This window comes from Acanthisitta chloris, unplaced genomic scaffold (assembly GCF_000695815.1).
Source record: "Acanthisitta chloris isolate BGI_N310 unplaced genomic scaffold, ASM69581v1 scaffold3436, whole genome shotgun sequence".
Classification (NCBI taxonomy): domain Eukaryota; kingdom Metazoa; phylum Chordata; class Aves; order Passeriformes; family Acanthisittidae; genus Acanthisitta; species Acanthisitta chloris.
This window is the reverse complement of record NW_008677549.1, coordinates 101,832-112,378: the sequence shown is the minus strand read 5'-3', so window position 1 is coordinate 112,378 and position 10,547 is coordinate 101,832. Positions and strand designations below refer to the sequence as shown.

Sequence of the window (10,547 nt, the reverse complement as noted above, 5' to 3'; positions counted from 1 at the left end):
ATGAAAAATACAATGTGTGCCTTTACTGTTGATAATGCAGAAATAATTCCTTCTGCAGTGCTCTGTCCTCTTGTGGGTGAAGTCTCTCTCATTTATGCTTCTTAATAGGTGAATGATGGGCAACATAACTGTGCCAGTGTGTCAGAAGAAATGTATTTGATATGAGCTCAGTGCCAAATGTGTCTTCCCCCAAGTGCAGTGGGAAGCCTGAAGGAAGATTGGCATCCTTTATTTGTAACAAGGCCATGAGACCACATTTTGTACACCAGTCTCTCTGTCTTTTTGAATTTCATGTTGTTTGGAAAGAAGGATTCTGTTTCTCTGCAGTGTTCCTATGTGAAGCCCTGGTCATTTGGCACAATGCAGTGAATAAAACATCAGTTTAAATGGTTAGTCAGAATTTATTGAGATTGGTTTTACTGTTCACAGTTCCCCAAAAAGTTAACATGACAGGAAACTCTTATGAGCTCAAAGACAGCAGGACTTAACATAAGGACACAAGTGTTTTAGCTTTTGGGACAATTCTGTCATCCTGTAGCTGTGATGGAAGCAGTAAAATTGTTCATTCTCTGCAAATGAAAAGGGTTATTTTCCTAAATGGAAAGCATTTCACATCTCTAGTAGCTGTGCTAAGGCACCTGAAGGACAGGGAGGTGATTTGGGACAGCCAGAATGGCCTCACCAAGGGTAGGTCCTGCCTGACCAACCTAGTGGCATTCTACAATGCAGTGACTACATCATTGGACAAGGGAAGAGCTATATCTCATCTATCTAGACTTCTGTAAGGCCTTTGACATGGTGCCCACAACATCCTTCTCTCTAAATTGGACAGAGATGAATTTGATGGGTGGACTGTTCAATGGATGAGGAATTGGTTGGATAGTCACATCCACTGGGTACTTGTCAATGGCTCAGTGTCCTGATGAAGACTGGTGGTATCCCTCAGGGATCCAAACTGGGACCAGTACTGTTTAATATCTTCATCAGTGACATAGACTGTGAAATTAAGTGCACCCTCAGGAAGTTTGCAGATCACACCAAGCTGAGTGGTTTGGTTGGTACACCTGAAGAACAAGATGTGATCCAGAGGGACCTGGACAAGCTCAAGAAGTGGGCCCATGGGAATCTCATGCAGTTTAACAAGACCAAGTGCAAGGTGCTGCACCAGTGTCAGGGTGGGCCCAGTATCAATGCAGGCTGTGTGATGAACAGATTGAGAGTAACCCTGCAGGGAACTCGGTGGTACTGGTGGGTGAAAAGCTGGACATGAGCCAGCAATGTGCACTTGCATCCCAGAAAGCCAGTTGTATCATGGGATGCATCACAGGAAGCATGGTCAGGTCAAGGGAGGTGACTCTGCCCCTCCACTCTCATGAGACCCAATCTGGAGTACTGCATCCAGCTCTGGGATACTCTGTACCTGTTGGAACGAGTCCAAAGGAGTGTCATGAAGATGATCAGGAGGCTAGAGCATATCTCCTATGAAGAAAGGCTGAGAGAGTTGGCATTGTTCAGCCTGGAGAAGGCTCCACAGAGACCTTATTGTGGCCTTTCAGTACCTAAAAGAGGTTTATGAGAAAGATGAGCACAATATTTTTAGCAGGGCCTGTTGCAATAGGACAAGGGGTAGCAGTCTTGAACTAAAAGAGGTTAGATTCAGACAGATGTAAGAAAGAGATACTTTTATGATGAAACACTGGAACATATTGCACAGAGAGGTGGTAGATATTCCATCTCTGGCAAAATTCAAGGCCAAGTTGGACAGGGCTCTGAACAATCTGGTCTAGTTGAAGATGTCCCTGCTCATTGCAGGGAGGTTGGACTAGATGTCCTTTAAAGGTCCTTTACAACCCAAAATATTCTATGGTTGTGATTCTGTGATCAGTATTTCTATGCTTTAAAAGAAAACGTGAAACACAGAAGCAATTTGCCTTGTTCAATTAGGTTTTAAATAATAGAGGTCAACCAGAATTATAGAAGTGACTAGAATTTCAGATCCCACAAACTCTCAAAAGGAGACCATTAGGTTCAAATGTCTTCAAATCTAATTATAACCCAAGAGAGTAAAAGCGACAAAGCATAAATTTGCAGAGGTAGTGTGTGACCAAAAATGATTATTGTCTACCTTTGCCCTTTATTAAATGTTGCACTGTGGCAGGTCTTTAATCTCCAGCTTCCCATTATGCAGAGCTGAACAGCCCAGCCTCGGCACCCAGCTCAGAGAAGCAGAGCCCCATGGCCCAGCAGCACAGCCCCCTGGCCCAGCAGAGTCCCCTGGCACAGCAGAGCCCTGTCGCCCAGCACAGCCCCGTCGCACAGCCACCACCTCCACAGCCCCTCCAGCCACAGGGACATGAAAACAGGTAAGAGTGGCTTCTCCACCCTCTGCCCCCTGTGAGAATCACAGGACACGGTTGTGCTGGGTCCACAGGCAGTTTCCAGCAGCTGAGGACCATCCCTTGTTGGGCTCTGACAAGCCATAATTGCTCACTTAGGGCATGGATTGTGGATGCCATGGTGATCTCTAAGTCTTGTGCAGGTATGAAACTTGTTATTATGGGCAAGGGTCTAGCCAGCCTTCCTCAAACATCCATTAGGATCATATTTTTGACAAGGAACTAAATACTGAAGTACCCTTTGCTAATAATATTGCTAACATACTACTTTCTTTTATCACTACATCTTACAAAATGTGGGTGTATCAGTATCTGATCATGAGATGGCCCTTTTTTTTCTCCATTTTCTTACATGTTTGTGGGGTTTTTTCCTTGTATTTTAGAGTTCTGGAGTCAGGAAGATATTTTTCTTACAGCTTTCATCTATAGTGTATCATTTACCAGACAATTTCTCATGTGTAATTTATGCATATACATTAACAAATTTATCTGTAATGGAAATTAAATGGTAGGGAGATAGAAATTTTGTGGCCAGCTGTATTAAAAGCTGTATATATAAAAAGCACACTCAGGCTTGAGTGGGATGATACAACTTTCTGTGATGGCCAATCAATGCTATTTAGTCTTTGGATTGTTTTTTTAGCATGTTAAATGAGGCTGATTACATTGACTGTCTTTATGCTAATCTTCAGTAACCAACACACATCATCAAGACCCTCTTCCCCCAATGATGCTGGTTACAGGATTGTAACTTTTTGTTTCTGAAAATGCTTGAGTTCTGTTGTGGTTTAGACACTATGCCCTCTAATTCTCCTTGTTTAACAGATGTAGTACTTTCACTTACCCCAAATTATTTTCTCTCAATTAGTCACACTAGGAAAATTACTTTGCCTTGTATTTCATTGAGTACTTTTTCCAGAAGTCATCACCTCTTAGAATACATATGTTTCTGACAAAATCCAATACAAAGCTTTCATGAATGACTCTCTGCACAGTTGGAAGTCAATATTAAATGTCTGTTTAATTGGGAATTTTCATATGGAACCAGCTAACCATATTAATTAAAGTTCCAGAAAGAAATTCTGTAATTGTTTTACCAAAATGTGTAAGCTGTAATTGGTCATGTCACCATTTATATACTCAGCAAAAATTACAGTGCCTCCATCTGTGATTAAAAGCATCATCTGGGATACAGCTGTGGTCATATATTGGAACCTGCCTAAGGATGACTCAAAGAAAGGTCCATCATGGCTAGTTCATATAGCATTATTTTTCACTAAATTTTCTAAGTTAGATTGCAGCTTGTTCATACAGCCACATACATTATTTTTGTACCAAAATACCATACAATATTGAAAACTCTTAGGAATATTAACTAGTATTTTTACCTCCAATATTAATAAGGCTCAGTACCACACTAAGTCTGTTTGTTCTCCATCTTCCTTTTACAGGATCATGATACTAAGCAAAGAAAGTAAGAGGATTGCATGTATACATGCAGGTCTTGTTATAGATGATATGTACAGGTTTTAAAAGAAGGAGTGGCAGCAGGATATTTTAATTTTCTCAGAAAAGTCAAAGGGAAATAGCTCTGATATTTTTGTATCGGGTTAGACATTCAGCTAATAAAACTATTGTGCAGGAAGATTTGCTATAATGTTACTCTATTAATAAAATAATTTCTGAAGCACATCTGATACATTTTGAAACACTTAGGTTCAGCTTACCTTTTGTTGAATAAATTAACATAGTCTAAAGCAATGCTCTCATTTTTACAGAATGTGATTTTTTTCAATCAATGAGTTCATTTCAAAATCCCTTTCCAAGTCTGCATGTGTCTCTGTATTCTCATGTGTTCACATACATAAAGTGACTGAAAACTCCCAGATCATTACTAAAGCAGAGGAATTATCTATTTCCTGTATAGGAATCAAATATTTCCTTCAGCACTTAGGGAAGAGTATAAAAATACCTACTACATCAACACTTTCGTTAAATCTAGCCCAAACCACTATTGCAGAATTACCTTCTAAGAGGGCTCAGGACTTCCTTTGTGCCTCTTCAGCACACCCCATGGCTGAGGTGTGGAGGTTTGCAGTGAGAAATACCCTTTGCTTCACCCTGAAGTGTGAAATTCCATTATGCACTGATTTCCCTGTGGTAAGAGAGACATTCCCGTCGGAGTAAATTAATTAACTAGTCGCTGTACTACAGAAAGTCACATTTTCTTTGAATTTTAGGGCCCATCTCTCTGTAACCACTCACCAGTTATAGCAGTATTTTACTTGTTACTGATTTCTCATTGACCCAATTTATTTTCCTTTCACCCAGTGTTATTTCTCTGCATAACTACTGACATGACTTAACACAGACTTTTAGCCAAATAGAGTATAATAATAAAATGCATGATATATTAACAAATGTTGTGTCAAAGGATACCCTTCATTAAAAACATCACAGCTGGGACAAAGAATGTATTTTTTTTAACCTTAAGAAACTCAGAATAGTTTGTATCAATGAAATGGACATAAACTGCACTGATGTTCCATTTATTCTATAGAAACATTAATTCTGGGGATAAAAAAGCACTTTGTGAGCTGAGTGAATAGTTTTGTAGTGAGGATAGTGGGGGTTTTCACATGCAGTGTCATCTTCCAAATAGGCAAGGTAAGTGGGAATCAAGATGCTTTTCCTGTCCCTTTGAGTCTAATCCTGATCTCACTAATACAAGCTCATAAAATTGCGCAGTATGACCTGGGGGAAAGTTGCTTATGTCCATATTTCAAGAACATATTCTGATTTTGAATGCCTCAAACTCTTTATCCTTGAGAGTTTTGCTTCTCTGCGAAAATCTATTTTATGCCATTTTGCAGTCAGGCATCTTTCTTTCACTCCTCTATGCTGCATTGGAATGCATGTTCCTGATGGGTTGCTGCTTTCTGAAACTGAGTTGTTTTGTCTTTTCTCAGTTATAGGTCAGAAGTAAAAGCCAGACAGGATGTGAAACCTGATATTCGGCAACCTCCGTTCACAGACTACAGACAGTCCTCGACGGACTACCGACAGCCCCCGCTGGACTACAGGCACCCTCCAGTCATGGACTACCAGCAGCCACCACCTCTTGACTACAGGCAGCCACCCCTAATAGATTACAGGCAGCACTCACCTGACACCAGGCAGTACCCTCTGTCAGAGTACAGGCAGCCCCAGGTACAGCCAGAGATGCTCAGAAAGCATTAGGGGCTGTAGGGAGAGGTCGTGTCTATTGGCAAGGAAGATGATGTTAGAGAAGGAAAAAAACACTTTTTTTTTTTTTTTTTAGACTGCAGAGGAAATTACTTCCAAGCCATTAATATTAATGAATAGCTGTGTGATCTGTAAAATAACACTACATTAATAATGGTGTGACTATAATGGTAAATAAATGCTATTTTTAAGCTACTGGAGAGTTAAAATAAAAAGTCTAACATAAGCTGCCTTTGCATCAGGCAAGTGATGGTTTTTTTCCTAGGGGCATAGCTCAGTCATCAAACAGTGGGTTTGCTTAGGTCAGGCTGCATTTCCACAGCATTCTGGACAATTTAGATTTTATCAAATCTGTACAAATAAGTGAATTAATGTGACCTCTGAGTGATTGCATTTTTGCTGATAATAGTCTGGATGAGTAGAAACTAGCTTGTGCAACCAGCTTCTTTGACACCAGGCATGATCTGACAAATTCAAAGAGATAAACCTTAAATGAAGAGTTATGGTACCTTGGACAAGACTATATGTCTGACGAATATTTACTGAAAACTGTGAAAGTTGAGGATTTCACTCAAAGTTCAGACTTTCAGAAAATTCCTCCTTTCTCCTTACATAAAGGGAGGAAAAACAGAGCTCAAAAAATATTAAATAAGAGAATGTAACCTTCTGGGCACTGTATTCTGGAACTATGCATAAGTGGTTTCTGTCTCCCTGTTTTCAAAGTCAGACATAAACCACATCAGTGAAAATATTGACATTCTTAAATGGGATCCAGAGAACCCTGTGAAAATATTATGCATTTCAGTATCTAAATTGCAAATCCTTATCCTCATGTGCATACCCTATAAGAGAGATGTTTGGGCTGACTGTTTCTCACCATCTCCAGTTTAATTCTCTGACCACTAGACTGCACAACCCAAGCTTGCTCTTGTTTTACTCCTGCTCCCATGGCTCTTGCACTTTGGACTGGCAATGGATCAGAAGTAACATAGTTTTCCACCCAGACCCCTCTAAGTAGCTGGTAGGTTGGGCCCATCAAGGTAAAACTGCAAAGGTGAATCTCAGGCTCTGCAGGACACAGAAAGGATGAAACCTAAACCTTCTTTGAGTAGGAAGGTTGGACCAGATGACCCACTGTGATCTCTTCCAACATAACTGATTCTGTGATTCTGCTTCATACCTCCTCAAGGCACACATTTTAACCAAAGTGAATGAGAGTTGCTGTAATTTGTGACTCCATACAGTCAAACCTCAGGTCACATTAAGCTCTGCTAGGAATTTAGGAAATGTCTGTACTAATTATCACTTGTGATGATGCTGATACAGGAACTGCTTTCTACCACTCTTGCCCAATAGACACTTCTGCATAGACATAAACACTTGCATTCAGGTGCCATGAAAGTATCAAGGGTGAATATGGAACCCACCTGGAGAGCTTTGGGTGTCAGACAGATGCAGATTCACTTTCAGAGTGGTTTACCCTTAGGCATTTACAATTTGCTGAAGTTTCTTTTGAGAAATGACTGGAATCTGTCAGTGCAGAATTGAGGTCCCTTTGCTTATATCCATTGCATAGATGCATTTTTGAAGAGATGTATTTTACAGTTTTCTTGAATGTATACCATAATGTTCACGTAGTTAATTGTCCTTCATTTTGTATCTGTCTGTACAGGACTTTGATTATTTCACAGTTGATTTGGAGAAAGGAGCCAAAGGGTTTGGGTTCAGTATTCGAGGAGGAAGAGAGTACAAAATGGATTTGTATGTGTTGAGGTTAGCAGAAGATGGACCAGCAATAAGAAATGGAAGGATGAGGGTGAGTAAAATGCATTGTAACTTTTTTTCAGCATTTACAGATCTGTTTGGTGATGGGGTCAAAGGAAAAGCTCTTTTTTTCTCTTTGATCAGGTTTTAAAGAACTAATGTCAAATACCTCTTGTAATATAAACTCATTCTGTGGGACTTCAAGGAATTAGTTGATATATATAGTAGATCTATGTAGTTTCTTTACAGAACAAATTTATTGCTTCGTGTTGATAACAGCTTTTACCACATTATAAATTTTTCTTATTATTCTTTCACTCTTAATGCAGTAACTTACAAATATCTAATGTTTCCTGGATAATAATAACCTAATCAACAGTTACATCTCTAATCACAGAAGCAAACTGATAGTTATATGACATATATTGGATAACTATGAAACCTGAGACATCATCTGTGTCATTTTACTAATTTAAACAAGTTACCTTTGTAGTGTTTGCAAAATTTGTTTATTGATATTATTCAATCTTGTTTGTAGGGATCATGATTAAAACAAAAAAGCAAATGTGTTCTATGTAGGAAAATTTACCTAATCCAAAATAGATAGGTCAGTTGCTCTTAATGAGAAGCTGTAAGCAAGGTGTACATTAGCAGCCCTAATGTGCTTAAAGTTGTGCTTTTACTAAGTTCTGGAATCACATATTTGGAAACATATGTCTAAGAACACAGAACAATAGAAGAAAAATACCTTTGAAGAGGGTTCATTTCAAATGATAACCTGTCTTAGGCAGAAAACTAACTTTGTAAAACCTGTGCATCACTTGAACAAACTGGTCCTAAAGAATAAAGTTAGACTATCCACTCCTTGAATAACCAAAATACAAAATGTATGTAACACAAATACATAGGATTTTTCAATTACATTAGGAAAAGTCACGTGTCTTGTAAAAACCTGCTCATATAGTTTCTGAAACAACATATTTGAAAACATTTTCATTGCTGCAGCCACAACACATAGCCAAGCTGTTATTCTTGCCAGATACTTGTAGCTGGGTTTTTTTCTACCCTTTAAAAGCATCATCCTTTGGAATCAGTTTTACCCTGCAGCCTTGTCACTGAGTCTTGTCTATTCTCCTGTTTAACAGCTGTTTTAACCTGACAAATGGGTTTGGAAATTGCAAGACTTTTATCTTCAGTGACCTGTAACTGATGGGCAGCAGAAGCTCAAGAAACAGCTTCTTCAAAATAAAAATAGAAAAGAAAACACAAAAATTAATAATTGTTGAAAGCAATAAAGTACAAAGGAAGATGAGCCAAAAAATAGATTTCTATACCCATATCCCCTTTCCTAAATTCCCATCAGCTGTTAACAATGCAGGTTCATTTCCACTTCTTGGCTGGGACCACCAGCCTGTTTGCTGCATCTTGTTGCAGAGATTCAGATTAGATGTCAGGAAAAATGTTTTCCTGGTTGGGGTGTTTAGGCACTGGAATAGATTTCTCAGAGAGGTGCTGGAGTCACCATCCCTGGAAGTGTTTTAGAGGCATTGGAGGATATGGTTTAGGGTTTAGGGGTTACAGCAGTGTCAGATTAATGATTGTACTTGATGATCTTAGAGGTCTTCTCCAACCTTGATGATTCTATGACTCTTTGATTCTGTGATTGTGTTTCTGTATCTGTTTCACAGGTGCATCTCTATAGCAAAACATGCAGAATCCAGTTCAGTGCTTCTTGCTTTACATACCATCATCATTAAAGATCAGATTCACTGATCCTAGGCTTTCAGTCCTGGAGATACAAACTTTGATTTTGTGGTAGAATCTTATCAGGAGCACTTTCCAGCTAATCGTTCTTCCAATGACCTACTCCATTACTGTTTTGCTTCCTGTTTGCTCCTCCTTGGACAGCCTTCTTTAATTTAACTGAAGCCTTACAGGGAAACATTGAAGCACATAATACAAGGTGCAAATCATGCTCATAGAAAGAAGTAATGCACATAACTCCACCACTATTCCTACTCAGGAAGCCAAGAAAAGAGAAACAAAACCAGCTAAGTTGTTGAAAAAATAGATCATATAATGAAACATCACCTGTAGAGCATTTAGATGTAATAAGTAAACATAGTCCTCAAATAGGGTTTTGTTTTCAGTCTTGTTATAGCCAGTAAAAACCCTGATAAAAACATGCTCATATTGATATAAACCATGCTGTTTTACAGAGATAAATAATATAAATTGCCTTAAAGTTTGTACAGTTTGTAAATCTGTACAGTTTGTAAAACTATATAATTGAAGCAAGGCAATCTCTGACTGAAGACAGGTCCGGATAGGCAAGTCAATGTCTGCATGTTTACTCTCTTAGTGAGCACTGCAAAACCACAGTGAAGGGATGAGCCCAACAGCTGTATTCCACTTGGACATGTGTCAAAACATCTGGAACTCAGCACACATTCAAAGGATTCTAAGGTCCTAATACATGTACAAGTGTTAGGCATTACAGATGCAGTGTAAATTTAAAGAAGCAAAAGCTATGGGTTGTAGGAAAACAGATGCAAATAAAGAACCAGGATGGAACCATCACTTGTGAAAGAAAATGGAGTAGATCCATTACTGGGGAAGGTAAGTATGAAAGGAGTACAATATACAATAATAGGAGCAAAGAGAAATTGAACAAAAGAAGAATGATGAAACAACATGAGGAAAGTGACATCAAAACTGGCACATCCTTATCAGAATTTCAGTCTGATCTTCAGGCTTTTATGAACTTCAGTGAGGCTTGTGAGCAGATGAGAGAGCACTCATAGAACAAGCCCTGGCAGTGATGGTTTTCCACTGGCCCTGCCAAAACCATGGGATTTGTAAAGATTGATGAAAAGGGGAAAAAGGTTTAATGAAGTTTGTTCTCACATCACCATTTCCAGCCATAAGTTCTGGTCTCCCTTCCCACTGGGAATGGCACGCTAGGCACTTTGTGTTTTTATTGGAAACAAATCCACCAAGGAACACTACATTTCAAGTTTACAAGCTCTAAAATGGTCTTTAATTGCCCTTCATGATGGATGGAGCTTTCTACTTTGATTTTCTGTGGAATTGTTCTGGGAACTGGAAAGGTGGAAAAACAGTGAGTTGATGTCATACAGA

The 10,547-nt window shown here is 39.0% G+C and overlaps 1 protein-coding gene across 1 annotated transcript in view; it reads left to right on the top strand.

Moving 5' to 3' along the window:
* Positions 1-10,547, top strand: part of MAGI2 (membrane associated guanylate kinase, WW and PDZ domain containing 2) — a gene marked incomplete at its 5' end in the record, with an annotated part of 49,136 nt that overhangs the window by 2,007 nt on the left and 36,582 nt on the right. Inside the window, 3 exon segments of the mRNA XM_009076544.1 lie at positions 2,189-2,363; positions 5,366-5,606; positions 7,315-7,458. Of these exon segments, the coding sequence (XP_009074792.1) occupies positions 2,189-2,363; positions 5,366-5,606; positions 7,315-7,458 (560 nt within the window).